The sequence below is a fragment of the Eutrigla gurnardus genome (assembly GCF_963514095.1).
Source record: "Eutrigla gurnardus genome assembly, chromosome: 9".
Classification (NCBI taxonomy): domain Eukaryota; kingdom Metazoa; phylum Chordata; class Actinopteri; order Perciformes; family Triglidae; genus Eutrigla; species Eutrigla gurnardus.
Window position 1 is genome coordinate 19,422,381 of NC_139923.1, and position 23,833 is coordinate 19,446,213.

The 23,833-nt window shown below is 43.8% G+C and overlaps 1 protein-coding gene across 8 annotated transcripts in view; it reads right to left on the bottom strand.

Moving 5' to 3' along the window:
* Positions 1 to 22,015, bottom strand: part of mef2aa (myocyte enhancer factor 2aa) — a 53,305-nt gene extending 31,290 nt beyond the window's left edge. For 2 of the 8 annotated variants that reach the window (XM_084016789.1, XM_084016786.1), the window contains exons 1-2: positions 17,881 to 18,047; positions 2,799 to 3,006 (exon numbers count right to left, since the gene is read on the bottom strand). In XM_084016789.1, the coding sequence (XP_083872915.1) occupies positions 2,799 to 2,852 (54 nt within the window). In that variant the 5' untranslated portion in view covers positions 2,853 to 3,006; positions 17,881 to 18,047. Of the gene's footprint in view, positions 1 to 2,798; positions 3,007 to 17,880; positions 18,048 to 21,777 lie in introns of those variants that run through there. The other 6 variants (XM_084016793.1, XM_084016788.1, XM_084016792.1 and 3 more) reach the window with 4 other exon arrangements.
* Between the last annotated feature and the right edge of the window lie 1,818 nt (positions 22,016 to 23,833).

Genomic DNA, 23,833 nt, shown 5'->3' on the forward strand with positions numbered 1-23,833 from the left:
CCAAAATGAGCCGCAGCAAGGGCAGGCAACCCTCCACCCAGCAGCAAAATCATCAAACTTTTAATGACTTGGGCAATTACCCCCAGTGAGCCTGCTTAATGGCATCCATAGGACGTCACTTCGACACGGCTCACACCAGCCTCTTCCCCACACTAACTTACAAGACTAATGTGTACCCTCCCATCTCCACCAGCGTCCCCCCTGCAGATCCACACACACCATGACAGCTGCTCCGGGAAGAGGGTGAAAGACCCTGAAAATGCTCGTTGAGTGCCACTGACTCTGGCTGTTGTTATCGCTGTGCAGTTCATGGGTTCCAAGTCAAGCCAAAACACAGCAGAGAGTTCCCTCTGTTTGAGGGCCAGATTTGACTGGTCCACTTAATTCCTCTGTATATGTGTGGGAATGATAGAAAGACAGAGAGAGATTACGACAATGTGAATGTTAGATAAGAGCATAATTTATATAAATGTGCGAGTCTGTGACACAAACTGTAATAATTGCAGTAAATACTGTAAATGAGGGGACTCAACCAGGGCAGTGCTGCTGTATGGTTGTTATCTCGCATTCATTCGCAATCAGCCGGCTGATGACTGTGCCGCTGTGTTGCAGGACCGTCACGTGTGCAGGGAAAGGCTCAGGAATTGGTTCTTCACCACCCGACGGTACTGCATGACAGGACCTCTGCTGCCTTCGCATCTCATTCTGTACACGACAGCGTGTGGATAGGAAAGCTGCACGTAAAAGGTCTAACTTACACATGACCGCTGCAACAACAAAATGTTATCATATTAGCTTACTTGTCATTTTTTTTGCGCAGCGATAACGTGTCGTCATTATACACTCTAGGTAAAGACTTAAAATATCGGCTAAGTTCACTGCCTGCCTCAACTCTGCTGCACTCACAATTCCTGATAGATAGTACAATTACAGACCTTCTCAGCCTTTGCCACGCCTTTTGTTATAAATCCTGAAAGGTTAACAGCCCTCCGAAAGCACTTGCAGTGATAATGCACGGGAGCCCCCCCATTCTCCCCACACAACATCCCATGTATGGCAATACTATCTAATTAGCCCACTTAAGGTCTTCTTTCATTTTAATACGAAGAGAACAGATAGCTAGCAGCAGAGCGGCGTAGATAAAGATTCAAATTGTCTCCCGACAATGGGGACCATATGCTAATGACTATTCCCCCTTGGCTCAGAGCATGCCCCGGGGAGATGGCACTGTACGCTTCATGGCCTCTGGAAAAAAAAAGGGAGAAGGATACACACGCCTACATCACTCTATAGGAAAGCTGTATTTTAGCACAGCGGCCTATTGTCATCGCAATTTCTCTGCTGAGCCAGCTAAAACCAACTAAATACGAGCTGAAACGCCTGCGTTCTGCTGATAAACTTTCTCACAAATTAAACAGCGAGACATTTAAAATCTGATGCAAACGCTCGACTTTGGAAGACACATTAATAATAGGCGACGTCTCTCACTGCGGCTCCACTTTTCTGTGAAACAATGCTCCTAAATGTCCCTTCATACATGCATCGTAAAGAAGGTTCACTTAGTCAACAGTTCGGAACCTGTTTTCATGTCATTTCTTCTCTTTCTCATTTTCCCCCTGATGTCACAGGACATCGCGTACAGAGATAACAGCAATGATCCCCCTCCTCCATCACACCCACAGCCAGGTGTTATACTGATAATTGGCCCACAGTGTGGATTTTTTGCACTTGGCTGAACTGCTAGCCTCACGGTAACAGACGGAGACGCGGCGAGAGTACCGATTGGCCAATATCATCTTACTGTAATACCCTCAGGAGAGGAAGCACCACTCTATCGCTGTTATATTTCTGTGTGCACAGCAAAATAGTTGTTCCACCTGTGAAAGAATGCAAATTATACTTTGAGGGGGTGTTAACAAAATGCGATCTATTTGGCTACGGGAAGCCTACGCATCTTCATTAATTGGTGTAATTCGTCAAAAGCTGTGCTCATGCGTCCTCAACTCTTAGCTCTTAAATCAAAGAGAGCGTAGCTAAAAAAGAAATGGACCCAGCCTTCCTGCTATAGATATCCGAGCCTGTTATTCTTGTTCCAAACAGACCTGGGCTGTTTTGAACAGTGTTTTTGCTGTTTAGTAGTTTATATTTAACATGAGCAGACAGAGTGAATTCCAGCTTGCTCCCTCTCTGCGGCTAGCTGGGAACCAGTGTCGCCGAGGTAGAGAAGTGTGCTGTGTGTCCCGCTGACCCGCCCTGCAAATGAGAGGGTGCTGTGGTGCAGTGGCTGCTCCTAATTACTACCAAACAGCTGCAAACACATAGTGCTACAGCGAAGGGGGCCCGGCCGTACTGCCAGGCCAGGGTACAAGCCCTGCAGTGTGGGGAGGCCACAGGCGGCCCGCTGTGCTCCTCGCTACCCTCAGTTTACTCCCACGCCATGAGGCCCCCGCTGCAGCCCGGCGCTCCTGCTGCCTCATCAACTTCTCTGGCTGAAATTGCAGGGTGGCTGGGGAATCATGTCTGTAAATATGACCACACTGACAAAGAAATGTCGTGGTCCCTGTTCAGCTGGCGGGGACTTTGGGGAAGGAGATATGTCCGTTAAGATCCATGCTCATGACAGCTGCTGGACTCCAAGGTCCAAGGCAGCAAGGAAAACAGACGACTGTAACCTTCAAACAGGTACAGACTGTCTTGAGATGCAAAAGACGGATGCCGTAGCATCTCGTAAAAGAAGTTATGATCAGAATATTTATAATAACAAAAAGGTAGATTGATAGATTGATTCCGACACTCACCTGCCTGTTCCTCTCATCCATGATCCTGGTGATCTGTATCTTCTTCCGCCCCATGGCTGCGTTCCTTTTCCGGTCTCTCTGACACCTCAACAATATCAGAAAAACAACACGATTTTCGACGGCACTCTCTTAGCACATCGTGCGACAGCCTCTCTTCTTGTATACGCGCGTTCTTCTGTCTTCGCAATGCACACTTCGACACCGCAATCTGCAAGAGGACAGAGAGAGAAGGAGAGGGGGAGCAGAAAGTTAACTTGACACTCAACAATGTCTCCTTAAGCACTTCAAAGCACCCCGGGGCTCTGCTTTCTGTTCTCGAGCACATTCAGAAAGTATGAGACCCACATGGTGTACCCTTATCTCCCCTGCTGCTGCACTTGAACCACAGCTGAAGTCAATGAAAGGCGACTTCACACTGACAGGGCAGCAGCTACGCGAGGCTCGCTGAACAGGTGTATCGCCAGTTAAACATGAGGCTATAGAAAGCAGCAGATTAGCTTAGCTTAGCATAGTGGGAACCAGGGAAACAGCTCTCCCCAACAGTAACAAAATATGTTCCTTTTTTTTTTTGTGCAAATATAAGCTGCTAGATGTAGCTCCATTTTTAACATACATATATTTTGCTTTAAGTTCTGCGACAGATTATCGTTTATGTTTTGATAGCATTTTACTAAGTTATGTTCCCCTTAAGAGTTTGTCACTATTTCCCTGCCTCCATGTCCTTCCTGGATGGACTCATCCTAATGCCAGCTTTGCTCTTAAGAGAGCACCTTAGTCTGAGGTTGACAGCAGTGGAAATCCAGCCATGGGAGGGGGAGGGGGGGTGGTCTATTCCCACATGAGCTTGTAACCTGGCCAGTGGATCAGATCGCACTGTTCCCCAATGGACATCTAACTCTGTCCTGTATCTGCCTCTCTGCACGAAGAGATATAGCCCCGTCCCTGGAGGCACATCCATCACTTACACCCAGCAAATAGAAAATGTCTAAACAACTACATTTCCCATATGAGTACAAATGTAGAAAGGTTAACAACTCAGGCCATTAGATGCAGTCAGCAGTTGTAAGGCGAGGACGCCGGGGGCCGAATTGGCAGCGAAGACGAAAATGACCGGTTCCAGTGGCACACAGTCATTATGGGTTACAGATGGACTGGCATTATGGTGTCTGGCTGTCTGAATCGGGGCTCCACTGTAAGCAAACTTGACTGAGATCACCTCGCTAACTACCCACGCAAGGCCGCCCGAGCCAGGAAAGTAACCGCCTGAACCCTCACAAAGAATTTCTCCAGACCACATCACAACAGGCCAGGAGGGAGAACGACCATGTTCTTGTTCATTCACCATTTCACATACACACACTAAAGAAGAGGGAGACCTCCCCCATAGAGATACCTGACCCGCCCTGAAAGAAAATGTCATTGTATTTTATCACTTTGAGACCCTCAGTGAATTTACTGGAATAACAGAATTTTCAGTGATTTTTTCTACTCTTTATTTGAGATAACTGAAATTTATTACGTCAGATTTGACACAGAGTTTGTCAAAACAGAGTTTGGGTTTGACAAACAAGTTGCAGAGCAAGTAATGAACTTGACAGACAACTGACCACTGTGGTGTGTTTTATCTACATGGCGGTGAGGAGATAATCTCTTTCTCACTTTGTGAAGTAGAATGTGATCTGTATTGATCGAGAGCGTTTATAGTGTTTGCTTTTTATTGGCGGTTGTAGATTGCTTTTTTAAAGTTCTGATGCACTGGTTTACATTATCCGAACAGTTTTATCCGTGCGTCTCTGTGAATCGGTGTCGGTTTAGAGGAGCTTACCTGAGGTGAACTAATCTGTATCCATCTGCCGAGGCTGCTCTGAATTAAGCACAGCAAGTTGTGTTTGTGAATATGTTCATCGATGTAACCCGAGCGCCAGACAGTACATCAGGAAGCATCAAGACACTCTCAAACACCCTTTCCTCTGTTTATGCAGAGGAGCTGTCACAGCGGGACAGTTCAAGTCTAGAGGCTTAATGAACTGTGTCATGACAATTCTCCTACACAGATATGAAATGACAAACGAAGAGGGCCTTCAGACTGCAGGTGTGCCCCAAGTTAGCGTTGAAAGCTAAAACATCTCATTAACATCTCATTTTTGAGGTTTTTAATGATCGCTCTATCTAATGCTGCCATTTCTCAAGTCACAATGTACTTAATACTGCTTCAAAAAACACAAACGAAATCAGCCGGCCCCACTACCCAGTTAGACATGTCAGAAGATGGTCAGATTACAGGAGAACAATGTCTGCACTGTAGCCGACTACATCTTTGTGCGTGACACGCCAACTTCTCTTGAGCGTTAGACGGGGACAGACTTTCTGTTTATGACTGAAATCATGTGCTCTGTCTGTGTGTGTCTGTGTGTGTGTGTGTGTGTGTGTGTGTGTGTGTGTGTGTGTGTGTGTGTGAGAGAGAGAGAGAGAGGCGAGCAGTGACAAAGAGGTAAACATCTCCAGAGTTATCGCCCTGCAGTTGTATGCCTCCGCCAACCAGTCAAGTTGCAGTTAACATCCATGTCTGTCCAGTCTTCGCTTCATATAATGCATGTAGTCAACGACTTTGAAGGAAATAAATTAAGCAGCGTGTCGGATTTAGTGGCTTCTAGTGGTGAGATTGCAGATTGCAGCTAACTGAATAGCGCTCTCCGCTCCATTTCCAAATTTGTTGGAATACAAAATGATTATTAGTTTCAGGTCCAGCCATGCATACATTATCAATCACTGCTAACCCTGTTCAGGTTCACGGGGCGGCTGGAGCCGAAGAAAGCGTAGCTAGGAATATTATATTCCATTTCTGCCCGTGAATTCACCTAAATCCTGCACATTGTTCCTTTAAGTGTATTTTTGGCCAAAATGGAAGTTATCACTATAACGACACGTATGATTCCAGTGAATAATTTTCCAGAGGGACATGCTGTCTTCACTCAGAGACTATTTTTACAAGAGGAGTACAGAGGACTGATAGAGAGCTTCGTCACATGGTGCAAACTACAATCACCTGAAGCTCAATATCAGTGAAACCAATGAGCTTGTGGTGAACTACCAGAGGAACAGGAGGCCCCCTGTCCCGGTTGTCGTCCAGGGGAGAGGAAGCAAAGAGGGTGGACTCGTACAAGTACCTTGGGGTCCACATGTGTTGTGTGTGAAATGGCCTTGTGTTTTGTGAAATGTTGCTGTGTTTTGACCCTCTGGGCCACCGTAGATAAATAAATAAAAATTTGAATTAAAGCTACCTAAGATAGCTACTTTCTCTGAAGGCAACGGTCAGACTTTTCTGTGAAACTAAACAAAACTTCTAGAAATTAGAAAATATTTACTCTATATTTATTTGACAAGGCACTACTGGATGAGCACCACGTAATTACACTAAGGGGGACTTTCCATGTGGACACACAGAGGACAGCGAGTACAGTATCAGGTCTGCTCACAGCAGCTCACAGCTATTCGTAAGGCCTCTCGCTTTTCACAACACAACTGCGTGTGTAACGTCTGCCAGACAAAACTTGATGGTCCGCCTGTTGTTGTGAGGATGATAAATTGCATGAGCATCCAAAGCAGCACGTTGTATAACAGCATCTCATCACACACTCCTTTAAAAAAAAAAAAAAGACCTTGATATGATACCCCTGGTCCACTTTGATATAAACCAGCGCAGCACGTCTGAAAGTTGCTTACCAAACATTTGTAAGTAACACATTAATCAATGTGCGGAGAATATGTCGCCATAGGAACAACCACAACAAGCCTGACAGAAAGTCAATATGACATGTCCAACAGAACGAGTCCATGCCTTACTGTATCGTCAGTTAAACTGTATCTATGGCGGTAACTAAGCATTGCAATCGTTTCTGACCAGATCCGATTTGACTCTCCATTCCATGGTGTGAGACTGGTCAAGTGACAGGAGGCCCAGTCTGCCTTTTCCTCCCTTTAGACAGACCATGGAGACACCGGGAGGCTTGGTGACAAGCCGGTCCCTTTCGCAATCAATAAAACATTGCTCAATTCCCAGTGTAATTACAGGATCCAGCACATACCTCCTCCCTCTTTGCATGTGTATTTCTGCATTCACTCCACACAGAGTTGAGGCATTACTCCCTCAACTGTTGTCCTATATAAAAAAGGTAACACAAAATGATGCAGTAGATTCATGTTTGCCTGTACGGAACAAAGAAAATGAGTCGACATCTCAGATGAATATATTAAAAGGTTATCCGATCCCATCTGACTCGTGTTCAAGACGCACCCACTGTGTGCTGCAAGCATGCCTCCACTTCTTTGAAGGTGATGGACAACAGCCAAAGTCTTGAGCATAGCCGTGACAGTTGCACTTCCTGTGCAAGGCAGCGTTAGCCTCAGTATCCTACCACAGGCAGACAAGACTCAACTTCCTGCCCCTCCGCTTCCTGTTATTCAGGACCCTTCTGCATACCCTCTGCAGGGGGAGTCAGGGGGAGCTGGTAGAAGATGGAGAGGAGGAAGAAAGGGAGGGACCACCTTGGGGACACCCTTCCCCTCTGATCCCTTCCCATATTACCGTCCGGACTGAGTCTGAGACTAAACAACAACAGAAGCTCATCTCCTGTGGCTTCAGTCTGTGTGCTTATTATGTTTACTGGAAGGATCATTACACAGGCTGGACGACGTGCACGAGCTGCTCTCAGCCGCTCGCTTTACAATTAGTAGGCAGAGACCTTTCCTTCTTATTCAAACACTCCAGCGGTTATATAAGAATGAATCACAGCTCTCACAATACCGGCAAATATGCATTGAAACAACATGATTATGAGGGAAGTACATCTCTGATAGGATGCAACAGCCCCGCGCCGTAATCTGATGTGCATTGATATGGGGGATTCTGTGAAATAATCCATGACAACGTTCTTAAGTGTATCGAACTCAAAGTGTCAGCGCTGTGGCTCAGTTGTGATTAGCTCCTGGCAGACTGGAGACATAAAAGCGAAGCAGCCTAAATCCACAGTTTTACCGATTTGTTTCAATGGAGCCTTGACACCGCCGCGGTAGGAAATGAACATCCACCTCTTTGTTCTTGCTTTCATCAGGAGGTGTTGTACCTGTAAATGGGGCTGTTGGCCTGAGGGGAGTGGAGGCAAGCCAGCCCTCTTACGCTTTCCCCCTCTTCCCTTTTGTGAGAGCGCGCTTATCTCCTGCTCCAGCAGTGAAAAGCAGTATTGTGGCCCCGGCAGCATCACTAGTGTTAATGTCTCCTGATGCTAATCTGACACACGGCTGATCCCTCAACAACCACTTTCGCCAGCCCCTCTTTTCATCCCTCCCCTTCTCTCTTTCTTTCCTTTCTTTCGTGCGTTTTCTCATGATTTCTTGCTTTCTTTTTCTCTTTCTTTGAACTCATGTTATACATTCCCTCACCTCAGTTTCCAAGGCAACTAATGAGATATAATTAATAAGAGCTATCGCAAGGGCATGCGAACAAAAAAAGTGGAAAAAAAGGAGGCTTTGAGAAATGTAGATGGAGAGGTGGGGCAGTCTGCAAAACGTGGACTTTCTGCAGCACTTCCCTTTCCTCTGTAAAGCATTGCTTGGGGTGACATTTCTCATACCAGAGAATGATTCAAATAGCGCTAAAAGTATTATGTTATGAATACCCTGAAGGTGTTGGAAGGAAATCAAACACATATACCAGGTTTATACAAAATGAAAGAACCTGCGGGCCAAAATGCTGAGACTATACATTTAAGACAAATGTTTCATAAATTGCTTACGAATTTAAGCCAAGCCACGTAAGAAGGTCGTCAAGCATCTTTCTTGTCTCATTTAATTAAGCAGTATGTTTCCTCTGAATATTAAATCAGTCTGATCCTAATTCAATTGAGGAAGATGTAAAATGCATTGTTCAAAAGGAGACCTGGACAGTCGGGCCAGTGACAAGGACAACAGCGAGAGCCTGCAGTGAAATGGCAGCCAAGCAGACAGCGAGTGGTTAATCTGCCCTGATGACTGGTAGCTCAGTCCAACTCTCCAATGACCCAGCTGTAATCCCACATTGAATCGATGCAAGTTCAAACAATCCTCCATGCTGCTAGCACCTTGCTTGGGCTGGGGGGATGGTGCTGTAAGGCAGGGACCAGGAGACGGAAAGCTACTTATCACCTCCAAAATGACATCAAAAGGAAAAGAAAGCCCCACAGGATGAACCTGCTCCGGCTGACAAAACGTTTCACGGTGGGCCGCGTTCCACCGCCGACTGAAAGGAAACGACGTCGGCCTTCTGATAAATACACGTGTCCAATCTAAAGAAATTTCGAATGACGATGATTACCAGACAGACATCCTCCATCTCACTGTCACGGCGCTGCCAGGACGACGATGCAAGGTGACTTTGACTAAATGCCTTGGGGTTTTCATGAGAAAACGCCATTGACATTACATTAATTTCATGTCTCTTTTTTAACTGACTTAGTGCCACGGAGCCCTGGATACCAGGGAAAAAATGAAACCGACATTTTTTTTTTTTTTTTTGCTTCAGCTAGAGGCTGGGAAGACAAACAGTGACAAATAGGAGACGTGATCAGCTACCAACTTTTTCCCCTTACTTTAAGAGTCGTTAGACATTCGCTCTACAGCGGAAGATAAACGTTAGTCGGGAACTTTCCACTGCACTTCGCTCGTGTGCGTTTGGGTTTTGATAGCAGGTGTGTGCGTGAGAAAGAGACTGAGCGAAAACAAGAGAGAGAGAGAGAGAGCAGTATGACTGTGTTAACTATGTGGAAAGATGTAAGGGAAACAAGACTAAAAGAAGCACCCCGTGCCCATCCCATCCCACCTCAGTGGTAGTGTGCGGCAGCGGCGTTGTAACATAATTACTGCTGGGACACTTCTATTCCCAATGATCCATTTGCGTCAGTCAGGTTCCTCGAGCCCAGCCAATGAATGGATTCTCAGTTTCTCAAGGATAAAGAGATGACCCTCTCCTAACAGTTATATCCATTTCATGTAGAAGAGCTACTCTTCTCCTCGAGGTAGATCTCTCCATGCGTCTTTGAGTGAAACTTTTGCAAACAAAGAAAACGACGGTAACCTCCTTGATGCAAGACTTAACCACTTTTATCCTTATCCAACTTTTTTGGATGCTTCGCTCTGTGATCTCCAATGTGATGGTGATAAATGAGAGGCACAATGTGGGGCGAGTGTCCTGCTAACTGTTAAGTCCACAGTATTTCCCAAAGAAGCGCAGAGGGAAGCACATTGTGATTTGAGAAACGTCTCTATTAGGTTAACCTCCTGACCCCTGAGAAATCATCGCAATCTCCAGCATGTCATGCTATATATGTGAATTGCAATTGACAGACTAATAGCCAACTACTCACTTCATATCTATGGCATCGGTTTAACAGACTATGTCTCCGAGCAACAGCCCTCCATCCCCGACATTCACTATGACATTGTCAGTTTAACAAGCTAATGTCTTAACATGGCACGGCGTCATTAAGGTACTCTTCGTGGATCAGCGTTTCCTGTGTCACACGTTGCTCCTAGTGAGTTACATGTAACACATCCGAATCCGTCGTGTGATATTTCATTACTTTTTGTTTTCGTGAGATAACGTGAGTGAGAAAACGAGTGGAGCAAATGTCTAAAGGAAAATCTTGGAGCCCGCTCTGTTTGTCTAACACTTGCACACAGACACACAAACAAGCATGCACAAATAAAACTAATGCATGCACGGTCCTAGAGGTTTATACATTTGCATAGCATTACAGTGCGGTGCTGTGGTCTGATGTAGTGCGATGGCATGTGTCCATTTGCATGGTTGTCTATCATCAGATGGACTTCTCGCCAGGGAACAATAGTAATGCCAACACCATAGGGAGCAACCGCCCCCCCCCTCCTCCTCCCCCTCCCAGAAACCCTGCAAGCTGTGTTAAGTGTCATGGCAGCCTTTTGATGTTGCACAGACCGCAACTCAGAAATGGTAAACAGCAAAGATGAACCAAGATCTTCCTCCAGGGGGAATACACAGTGTAAGGATATTAGGGACGTCATGCATAATGTGTCTCAGCAGCGGCGCATTCACCCGATCTCAACACATCTTTGGAAACACTGTGGATCCCGATTAGACACTGAGATTCCAGATATTCAACTCTCCTCCAGTGTTTGATGATCAGCAGGCGGATTTAACCAAACAAACAGTGAGCACTCTAGAAAGACAACAGCTTTTTTTGATACTTGCACGTGTAGTCCATAGGATTATGGTTACTGTCTGTCTTCAGAGAATGTCTGCTTTTAATGGAAAAAAAATTAAAAACCTCAGGATAAATATTTGATTTTCTCTCCCCATTTTTATCTTCCACTCGAAGCCTCTTTCCCACAGTGTTCCATTACATAAAAGGTTTATGCAATCTGAGCACCGAGGATGGCTATGAGTCATAAAAACAGTGTAAGAGGCTAGCTAAAGTAGCATTGATTTTTGTCTTTTTTGTTTTTTTTACAATTTCATGTTATCGAATAAGGCTGTTAATGATCTCATACGGGCCTGTTATTCGCATTTCTTTTCATGTAAAACATTTCAAATAAAGCGACTACTCATCCGTTTCTGAAAGCACATTGTGACACATTCGGCTGGAAATGTTTGTAAATGTTTGTCATGGGTTTTTATGTTACTGGGTTACTGTGCTGTCACACTGAGAGACGGTTTTCATTTTCAATAATCAGAAACTGCTTTGTGAATGCTGTTTAACAATAAACAGCAGTTTCAATCACAGAATATCCCTGAAAGCTACATTCTGGGAGGGCGACCGAGACAAAAAAAAAAGGGCATTTTTTCTCAATTTGAAAATTACATCAATGAACGCCATTCACTGAGCAGATAATCTAAGGGGCATTTCTGCAGCTACAGCCCATGGTTTCTCCCAAATCAGATGATGTGTGCGAGCTGTCACATGAACACTGTGTGCAAACAGTGTGATCGAGAGAGAGGGAGGCAGACAGAGGAGGGAAAGAGAGAGAGAGAGAGAGAGAGAGAGAGAGGGAGAGAGAGGGAGAGAGAGAGAGAGAGAGAGAGAGAGAGAGAGAGAGAGAGAGAGAGAGAGAGACCCCCACAGGGCTTGCTGCTGCTCGCCTCTCCAGGAATCTTTTCGGTCAAACTGTTTGCCGATTGCCTCTGGTTCCGAGTCCCAGTCCTGTACACCTCTGTCAGCCGGACCAGCAACAGAGGTTGAAGGGCGGAGGGAAAGAAAATCAAGAACAACACTGTCTGACATGAATACAAGCTGGCAACAGCACACCGGTGGAAACACTACACCGTTTCCAACTAGATTTGCAGCCCACAGCACACAGATGGAAAGTGGACTGGGAGAAAGGGAGAGGACAGACGGGCAGACGCACACACAGCGGGAGAGTCAACACCTCACTCACAACCATAGTCACACTACTGAGAGCTGGGATCGAGAGACTGGAGATGCAATGACAACACATTCTGAATCACCCTCGGATTTAAAAGATAGTTTTGACTGAATTAGACATTTAAAAAATGGCTTGCCAGAGATTTTTGAAATTCTGCCCACTTCAAGAGTAAAGAGGAGTAATGTTTACCGTCAAGGAAGCCGCCTGAACTGTACAAGCCGAGAGGCGACACCATGACTTAAAAGTATCACTTTTAAGTCATGGTACACTTCCCCTAAAGTGGGCAAGGTCTAAAAGTCTTATCATCCTAAATCCGCTCACACAAAGACAACAAACGCTACCTCGTTCTAATGTGTGACAGTTTGGAAATTGGTGGTCTGGCTAAAAAAGAACATTCATGAGGCGTTGCAGTGTTCATGCTGCTCGAGCTAAGCCCTAACAGCAGAGAGGAAGACAACTTTGAACTGCACGTCAGAGCCCCGCGGCGGGTCGGAGCGGCTTCCAGAGAGCAAGGGGTGCTGGGTCACTTCCCTTCCCCGTTCCTATGGCTGGTGTGTGCTGCAGAATAATGGGAGGAATCACATCCCCCACAGCTGTCCTGGTTCAGGCTGCTCAGACAAACAGAAAAACAACGATATCGCCGGCCAGACCTCCTTCCTGCAGCTCGAGAGGCCACAGGGCCAGTCGAGCTGCGGGAGATCCAACTCTTTCCTCCAGCAGCTACTGTGACACCCAGCTCTCATAGCTGTGAGACACCAGCCATTGATAAACACTTGCATTAACTACTCCTTTCCATCTCCATCAACATCATTTGAGGCTACATTGAATGTTTCAAATCACCTATTTTAGAACAGCTTAAACAGCTTCATCACACATAACTGAAGAAAGTTTACTTTGCACGAAATTCAATTGTTTGCTCATGGCCAGACTACTTAACCATCTATACAAAGCCTGAGAAGATAAATCTCCAGCGATAGATGCATTTTAAGATCTACAGTTGAACATCGGGAATTCAATACAGTGGGGTATATTAGCAATCATGGGAGATCTTTTGATCTAGTAAATTAGATTATAATATATTCCTTTGATTTATGTTTTTTTTTTTCTCAGAGTCTCATTAAAATTCAGTTAAAATGCAACTCAGCAAAGAGTTGTCTTTTTTAACTTCCTTTCCGACTCCATGATTCAACTTAATATCACCACAGTATTGGGCAGCAACGTAGTCGCCCACTATTATTGTCTCCATGCAGGCAAATGTTTCATGTAAACAACAATATGAAATCAGGCTTTAAAAAAAGAAAAAGAATGACTAATGAAACCACAGGGCACACACATGTTTGGGTTGCATGCCGTGTTTGGCCCACACACTTTTGAGATGATGCACTGTGTGATGCTGTGGTTTTACTTGCAGTCCAGAAAGGAGGATGAGGCATTTTCGAAAAAAGGTGCTAAATGACTCGACTTCTGAAAGTTATCACCTTTGTTCCACCGCATGCTTCCACTGTCTACCCTCCCAAACCACACAGTGTGCATGTGCTGTTCGTTCTGCTCATTAGAGAGTGTGGCCTGTCAAAATGTTAACACACTAACCAGCGACTTGAGAAGTAGTGCCGTATGATACTGCAAACAGACACGAAAAAACACAGTACAAGTAACTATGATGTTATTTTAGGCCACTACCGTGGCTTCAGTGGCGATATACAACACCATGCCATAGTGTGTTTGTATTCAGAGTCACAGTCGGTGAACAGTATGGATGTGGAGCGAGAGACAGACTGGGAACACAGTGGTGAAAGCAGATCGGCAGCAGACTACGAGTCCTGCTTGAGGATCTTCCCGCTGCTTCTCCTGTGTGGTCCAGGTTGAAGAGGTGAGGAAACCCTCCAGTCGGAGGAGCAGGGGAGACAGGAAAAGACAGTGCTGCCTTAAGCTGCTCTGCCCTGCTCAGCAGCACATGTGCTGAGTGAGCCAAACAGGGTGGCTTACCACCAGAGGTCTCAGTCAAGGGCAGGACAGTTGAAAGGTCACTGTTAGCAGTCTTGCTATACAAACAGTGCCTCAGCGAGTAATACATTCACCCTCTGAGCGTACCTCAGGCTATTAGAGGCCCTAAACAATACTGGGGAATATCAATGGAGTTTCTGAAAGCCAGTGATATTTAATTATTTGATGTAAGAGCTATATGTTTTTATGGTGGTATATAAGGCATTTATGCATAATGTGAAAGTACTTATTTAGGAAATAATAACCTTAGATTGAGTTAAATCAGACAGCGTTAATGTTAGTATTTGTTAAGTTGATGTTGTTTGACACCCAACTCAGACCAACGGCTCATGATCACAGCACATGAAGGCAGCACATGTAAAAGCAAACACACAGAGGGCCAAGAACTGATCCCAGGACCTCTTTGCACCGAGGTACTGATGGTAACCAATGACCCAAATGTGACCTAGAAAGCATGGACAAAAACCATTAAAGAAAAAAACTATTTCATAAAAGTGTGCCTCTTGACTTTAAATCAGATCATGTCAACGGTTCTGCTTTACATGTATAGGTTAGGTCTGATTGTTGGTTTTCTGCAAACCAATGGTCAACTATGTGTTTCCTAAAGTCTTTTCTCTTCGGTCTACAGGGGACGGTCTACAGTTAACTGCGGCGTAAAACATTATCTGCCAGGCTCAAGATTCTGCATCCAACCTCCAGGTCTCACAGGAAAACGCTGGAATCTCCATATTGATGGTATTAGCGCAATGAATCATGTTGCTATGATCCTAGAAAACACCGGTTTTAAAATTAACTGCACAAATAAAGATGAAAAACCATCATTATTAAAGTGAAAATGTGTCTCCAGTCACTTCAGTACATTTATGTGTGAACTTATTCAAACTTTCGGATGCAAAAAGAGCCATTTTCATCAACCAAGAAAATATATTTAATGTTCACACTCATCATCATGAGTGTCAAAGAATTTTCCTAAAACAACATTAATATCCATAACCACTGTAGTGCTAGAACTGCATTTACTGTATAAAAGGAACATCTTGGCTAACCAACCAATCACAGAAACACAGTCCTCTTTATTGGACCGAGAATGTTCAGCTTCTTTCTCTTATTTTTCTCGATACATCCTTGGCTTTCAGCTTTCTGGTGTTTTTGTCCTCCTTGGAAAATGTCCTGGGAGGAGGAGAGTGGAGGAGAAAGACTTTCACTCAGTGATTCAGAGGCATCGTGTAAACGCCAGCATTCTCTTTCTGACAACCGGCGTTAATTGCAGATCCGACTCGCCCACACACTCCACATTTCTCCTGGAAGGAGAAGCTGAGACACTGAGATTGAAGTGGGATGAGGAGTGCAGTAAAAGATGCTGCAGCTGCCCGTTCCTCACACCGTCACCACCTCTCATTTCTCCTTTTCTACTGAAAACTTACACTCGCATTTACAGAAACACGCAGGGGCACACAAACATACCATATAACAAGGCTAAAGCATTTAATAAACAGTGGTAGTCATCGTGGAACATCATCCATCTATGATACTTCACCAGCGTATCGCTGATTAAACGATCCAGAGTGGAAATCGAGTAGATGATCAAACCCCCCGTGTCTTCGCGTAAAGGCAAAGGTGCAACATCTGGGGTCTCCGAGGTTAAAGCAACAGTTCATCAAATGCGTGAGGGAGACATTTACGATGGCCCTATCTGTACCTGCACGCACTGACATCACATCCATCCCTTTGACCAACACGCAACATAAATTGTTAAAACGACATTCATTTCGGCAGCGCTGAAAACATCCCTCATCCACACATTAGACATAAGAGCTCACGTGATGTGGATCATGAGCAACAAGGCCCATTACTGGTGAGGCCCGGGGCAGCACACAAGCTAATGACTGCAGATTGAAGGGTGCTTTACTGCTTTGCCTTAGAAATCACTGGCAACCAGCTGGTATGGTAATGTACACGCCGTCAGAACGGCGGCAACATTAAATGGACGGAGAAAAATACAAGCCCGCTTTAATACTCATGTCCCTGGAGAATTACTTCAACAATAAAAACGAGTCCTCTCTTCTAGTAACTGAGGGATGTACTTTAAAATGCACTACTGGGGTTAAGGTGAAGAAATACATTTTAAATATGTGTAAGCAAACAACACAGGGAATACCAAACAATCTCAAATGCTTCTGTGGATGCCGATACAGTTTACCGATCTACAGAACTGGATTTTATCTGCGCGGTGACACACAACACTCTTTTACAAGTTGCAACATGTCAGACAAGCAAACATCTTCCAAAGAGTGAATAAACTTGTAAAAAAAAAAAAGAAGAGCGAAGTGAATAGAGCACAATTTCAAGTTATGCCAGAGGCATTTTTCTGCTTCAACTGAATAAAAATCTATCCCTTCTGTACAATATTAATGAGACGTGCATGGTGTAGGCGTACACTAGAAAACATTTGAGAAGGTCAGATCACCAATGGCCATTGCCAACTCTGGCGAGGGGTTAAGGTCACAAGAGTCCCACAGATTCAAAAGAAACACCACACAGCAAAGACCCCCCTCTCACAAGCTGTGTTGCCAAACTGACCGCACGGCTTTCTGAAATTTACTGTCCACCGGCCCCAGAGCATGTGACTAAAAATAAAAAATATATTTTAAAGAAGTATATCGAGACAACAGTTAACCTCTAAAACATGTCACATTAGGACACCTGGATATATATGGATGGATATATATATATATATGTATCATGTTAAAGCGTAGAAATTAAATTAGATCAGGCTTGCTGTCATGCAACTCCTCCTCTGTGTCGCAGATAGACAGACACTGGCAACATGCATGGCAAAAGGCAAGTGAAGTGATGTCACCGTGCACGAGCTGACCAGCACCATCTAGATTTCAGTACCAACAACGTCAAGCAATTATCCGAACTGGTAAGCTTTAGCGCCAAAATACGAAACTATTTTTTAATTTTTTATTTAAGACACATGTAAATACAATAATAATAATAAATATAATAATAATAATACATGACTGCTTTTTTTGAAGTTGCGATACTGTAATGGGGCACACTTGACTGTAAACTCGGTGTCAGAACTCAACTTCTGGTTGTTGTGACGTCGTTATTAAATATATATTTTGCCCAAACGATGCGCCTGTTTGTACAAAGTGTCTACGTTACAGTTGGACACACACTTTGGATCCCAGGATTAACTGCGAGGGAGTTCCAAGGCTCACAAAAGGACGTACAGCAGGGCTTATCACCGGCGCAGTACTGTTGACGATGAACCCTGTTTAAAAAAAAAAAAAAAAAAAAGTTTCTCGCAATTGACTTGATATCAACAGCGCGCGCGCGCGTCTGACGGCACCCTTTTCCTTTTTCCACGCAGCTTTTACTTGGGCGCTTCGCGACGTGAAAACCTTGCCGATAAATTCAACGCGGCCGCCGTTGAGCGACGCTAACGCGGCTTTTTACAGTCCGTGGCCCGCCTCGCATTCTGCCCGTATCCGGGGAGAAGAGATTAAATGGACAGATAGATAACGTCTCCGTCTCCCAAATCCTCTCTACGTCTCCCTCTTGCGCTCTTCTGCTCTCACTCGCGGTACGCCGCCGCCGCACGCAACGCAACATTGTTTCTATTTCCGTTACTCACCTTCACTCCCAAGTCGGTTGCCGTGTAGAGACACTCTATATCGGCGGCTCCGGTGGAGAAACCTAATTTCAGTTCACATTTACACGCTGTCTGCTATTTTAGGGGGAGCTGACAAACTCAGTAAAAGCCAGTCTCCCTCTTGTCAGCGAGAGACTCCTCCCCTTTATCTGACGAACTGCCTCCCCCTCTCTCTCTCTCCCTCCCTCTCTCTCTCTCGCACACACACACACACGCACACAAACCGCCGTCAAAACATTAGTAATAAGTAATAAAAAGCTTTAAAAGAAACACGTAAATGAAGAGGAGGTCCATGTGTTGTGCTTCAGTTTACTGATTAGATTTTTAACGTATTGCTGTTGTTTGACTCGTATCATAGTCATCATAACAACTTGTTTCCAAACAGCCCCGAGGATGAATCAGTTACAGTAAAAAAAAAAAAAAACTTGGCAAAACTACCAGGAAAAAAAAAACGAACAAAAACAAAAGTACAACCACCTGAATCAAAGGCAACAATTACAATAAGTACCGTCTGTTTTCTCCAAGACTGACTTTACTTTGGGACGACTACTTTCCCAAATTACTTGGCTCGGCCTCATCACATTAGATACTTTTGACGTCATATCTCTAAGACAACAGCGATGGAATTTGGTTTAAAGGGCACCTGGCACAGCCAACGAGAGTCCGCAGCGTCTATTGAGCAGCCAATTAGAGGAGGGAGGCGGGATCTAGCTGACTCAACCATGAGCAGTGTCACGTGTACGTGCAGGCTCAGAGTTGTGCTTGGTCCAGCAGGTTGTTTTTTTACAGGCCTTTGGAAGCAGGTGCGATAGGAACTGAGCACAGTTAACATCCACTGTTTCAATTACATGTTGAATATGAACACGTTTGGCTTAGAGAGAGTAACTACATCCACATGGACACTTCTTATAAAGAAAGCTGGCAGATTAAAGTGATGTCATGGGAATAGGGCTACCATTTAAATACTCAAGTATTTTCCATTTTCTGCTAACACTGCTACTCCACTACATTTTATAAGGAAGTATTCAACTGTTATCTGACGCTCATAATTATTGCAGTTTGATTGTAAATATGTATGTTAATCATGGATATCATTGGTTTTGTATAATGCATCTAAATAAACTATTTTATAGTAGATAATTGCCTCTGTAATGAGTACTTTTTCTCTTGATAGTATAAGTACATTCAGCAGATAATTATCATGATTACATATGAGCACAATTCTAACTGCAGGACTTTCACTCGTTGTCTTTGCATTGTGGTATTGCTACTTTCATTTGAGAAAGGGATCTGAAGTTGCACAAAAGTTTCACACGTTACTCATCTCGTTATTATATGACCTCATCATTTAGGTCACATGATTTCACGGGCACATTATTGATCACTGCAAGTGTCATTTCAAATGTTAGACTACAAAGACTCACTAGACTAATTCACTTACATTTGAATGTGTGTGTGTGTGTGTGTGTGTGTGTGTGTGTGTGTGTGTGTGTGTGTGTGTGTGTGTGTGTGTTTTGGAAATGGCAAACTGGTGTCCCTGCAAACAGAATCACTGATTGGATGGCACCATTGCCCCGGCTGATGTGATTATTTTGACATCCTCCTCTAATGGCATCCTGTTTTATTACACTGCATGCTCACTAATGAAGGGAAGGTTTTTTTTTTTACAAAGCATGGCTCCTGCTGTATGTAGCTCATTTGTATTAGTCTAGTATAGCCTGGTCCCGGGTGTATTGTGCTACCTTTTTCACCAGTTAGTCCCCGTCCCAAAGGAAAAGTCATCCTCATCTCTCCTGTTTCCGCAGGGCTCTAGGCCAAAGAGGAACAACTGTTCTTAATGGTCTGTAATGCCATTTATATACATACATGCAAACATCTTTATTATTTTCGATATATGTTAGAATATTTTATAAGTTATTCCACATGATACTGCTGATTCTTGCCCGTGCACAGATTCAGATGAACTGAAGACATGGTTTATGGCCATATGAGGAGATGTGGGCTGACTCTTCCTGCAGTTTGCACTTTTACTTTACTGTTCAAACTCAGGCTCCAACAGAAAAAAACACTACCTGCCAGGATTTCCATTTCAATCTCTGCCAGATGAGGATAACAGTAGGCTACTTTCCATGTAAATAAGTGTGTGCATCACACATGTATGTCCATTTCAAAGGGAAAGAAAAAAAACATGTGGATTAAATGCTAAACCAGAGGGGCACTGTTGTTGTTCTGATGGTGGCCGCTTGATTGATAGTACATCCTTCTGCTTCTCACACCCACACCAGCCCTTTACATAAAGCAAGCAACTACTTTGTAGGGCAATGCACTACTTTACATTTGTTTGTTGGCATATATATTTCATTTTGTTATGAAGTATGCTGTTTTTCTAAATTAACAAAATTATTATCTTAGTAGATATGATATCTCATAGAAAAATAAATATGCTCTTTGCAGTTTTTCTAAAATTAACATACCTCAAAATCCAGTGAGAAGCTCTCATTTATTTGTCCCGCCGAAGTGTCCAACAGTTCAGAACGGTGTTAACATCTGAACAACTGGAAAGGTCTGAGGTTTATGCATAGTCGACAAAATGATAACAATACCACATAACCATCTCAACTATCTCCCAATGTGTGAAACCTAAAATAAAATAAACCTGGATTAAACTAAACGGGACATGTTTGCTTCCATGAAATCGAGCTCTCAAGTAAATGAGAGAAACATTTCTGGAATTATCAAGATAATAATGTTGTTAATTCAAAAAATTAACAATATTTTTCCAGTTAAGTTTTTCTCAGAATTACCAAGATAATAATTATTAGTTATTCAGGAAAAACAGGGCAAATATATATATTTTTCAAATGAATGCATACTTACAACAATGAAATGAGATGTTTAACAAGTTTTCATTAAGAATATTAAGGCACATAATTATACTGTGATACCATTATAACAAACACTTTATTATGTGGCTGGCTCAAAGTGCAATCAATATACCACAAAAGCACCGATTTAAAACCTCAACCTACAGAGTTATTGGTAGTTAACAGAGAAGTAGCACACCAACTTTGATAAGTTCTCTTCAGCTCTTCAGTCTCCTCCCAAGCTCCTCATGTTTAGTCAAGTTCATCTAAATGTCGATAAGGTATCTCTGTGTGATGCTCCTTTAAAGCACTGAACTCAGCACTCAATCACCTTTCAAGACGCCATTAATTCTGCTATAACACCATATGAGTGTCGTATTCTAAAAATTTGTAAATGATTTCCCCACCTCCTTTAAGATGTGCGTCCAAAGCTGAGAGCCTGTTAGCAATATCGCATTATTTATGCACATTTACAAAAAATAAATTAAAGTTGTTCACTTTTTATCGTCTAACCCATGGCTGTTACTCTGCTCATTCCTCTGCATTGTGAGTAACGATGGCAGAAGCCGTCTCCAGCTGTTTTCTTGGAGTGTTTCCAATCAGTAATGGTTCTGCTGTGAGGTGGTTTCTTAGTGAGTTCAGGCTGACGCCAACTGACAACAGCGCGGATCCAATTTGCTCTCAGCATCTCCTTTAGCAGCACTTTTGTGATGACACACACCCCTGCCTCCCATCTTCCCAAAATGATGGCAGCGACAAAAAAAAAAAAGGTAATGTTAGCAAAAATAGGAACCGTGCTTAGATCGTGATTTACATGATCAGCTCGTTAGGTTTCACCTGAACATAATGCTGCAGTTTGGGAGCATTTCTCAGATCTACACAATCACACAAAAGATACAATCTTGTATGAGCATCATGATTAAAAAGGCAATCTTGAAATGACTATAGTGTTAATTGGCATCACATATCAATCATGTGGTAGGAGTCAAGACCTGTCTTGACACCTGTGTCTCACCTGATTGTCGGTGTTGTTCACAGAACCTGCTGTTCCAATCTCCACTTCTCTACACGTGTCTTTGTCTCTTCCTTCCTTTCTTTCTGTCTACAACACTTCCTCTTCTGTCTGCTGCCTTTGTTTCACTCTGCCCATTGATTTACCTCAAAGCCAGACCAGCTGGCTTTGGATGCTTCCCTCAGAGCCCTAAGAGGCCCGTCGTCCCACGTTGTTCCTCCTCTTGTCCCTTGGTCTCTCTGTGGGCAGAGAGCAAGGGGGGCAGTGGTTTGAAAGGTAGGACCCCAGATGGACATAGACATGTCGGGCATGCGTTATGTGACAGGGTTTGGCTCGGGGCTCTCTCGACCAGCCACAGCTGTCAGTCAAAAGCACCAAAAGGTGTTGGAAGATTTTTTTCTTTCCCTTCCTCCTACACAGGGCTCGGAGGAAAAGGAATTATTTTTGGTTTACGATAAAATACATCTTCATAGTGCAACATAATATGTAGTTCACGTCGTCTTCAAATTGTATTTATTCATCAAATGTCCATAATATGTTTTTTTTTTATTATGGGGGGAACCTATTTCATATGGCATAGGCTAGTAAGTGATGCATTTCATGAAGTTGCAGGGACTTGCCAAATAACGGTTTGTTCCAGCAGGGCTTTGATGCGCGACAGCTGGCATTTCCAACATTGCACCAGACCACAAATAGATCCAGACACTCTTTCCCTCCAATTAAAAAAAAAGGGACTAAAACACGCGTCGCATGCAGCGGGCTTTATTAGGCTATATAAGTCAAGTTTGATCTACAATACGATAGTGACGAGAGAAATAAATGTTTATTTTGTAAATGAGAATAGCACAAACAGATCACTGAGTCACACAATATTCTGAGACAGCAGTCTGACCACCGAGCTCTGAAATAACATTTCATTATCTGAAGCTCATTAAAAACAGCCTTTCTGAAAAGCCCTCAACGCTCCTCACCAATCCCTGGTCCTCGACGCGCTACGAGTTCACTTACGGGGGCAAAACAGTGCCAACAAATGCCATACGGCTGCGGTTTCAGTGACTTTTGAGGTAACGCCGCTGAAATATAAAGTTGCTCTGCAGTGTGAGCTCCTTTCATAACCACCAGTTGGGTTTATTAAACAAACCTGCAAGTAGTTGTAAAAAAAAAGATCAAAAAGTAATAAAAGTCTAGGAGGTTTGTTACAGTGAAGGACATAAAAATGTGTTGAATCATTTTATTAATGGTTGCAGTAGGTATGTATCCGAGGAGACCGCAGCGTTGTGTTAGATAATCAAGACCAAGATCTTAAAATACTCCATGTCTCACAGTTTGGATCTCTTCTCTCGTTACCCACGGTAATTATAAGTAACCAAGGCCCCGCCGGCTGCGTATAGCATAGAATAGCACATAACTGGTAATACGAGGGAGCGACACTTGAAGGGAAAACCCTCATGATATCATTTGGCTGAGGAAAGTGGAGCAAATAACACGGAGCTACGAGATGGCCCGTGAATGTGGGTCAGTAGAGAAGTGTCCAGTAAGGTTTCGTGGTCATCTGCAGTGTAACGTTCCTTTACGCAGAGCAAGACAGTTTGCAACGCATTTGCTACACAGGCTTAATGACAGGCACGACTTCTCAAGTGTTCTGTGATGCTTGTTCATCCTGTTTCTACCTCACTTCTGTACAACTTTGACACTGCAGTAGGTTTTGTTGAGCGTCTGTGCTCATCCCGAGGCAGAGAACGACACAAAGGTCCTTATGATGAGCTGATGATCTCTCCTGAGACCGCCAGTCTCCTGGGTTTCTTAAACTATAAACTATTCTCTGTTTATCGCACCGCTGAATGCTCATCAACTGCGAGGTTGAGTAGTTCGCTTGACGCCCCCCCCCTCCCCTCTCTTTTCTTGCAGATGTACAGAGATCCGGTAATAACGCTCTTTAATTATCTTCAATATTCACACGAGCCTATGGCTCCATTTATAAAATGGAGTCTCCGTCATACTGAGCTCATTAAAAATTCAACAAGGTCAGGAATGAAACTGCTTTTACCATTATTCATTT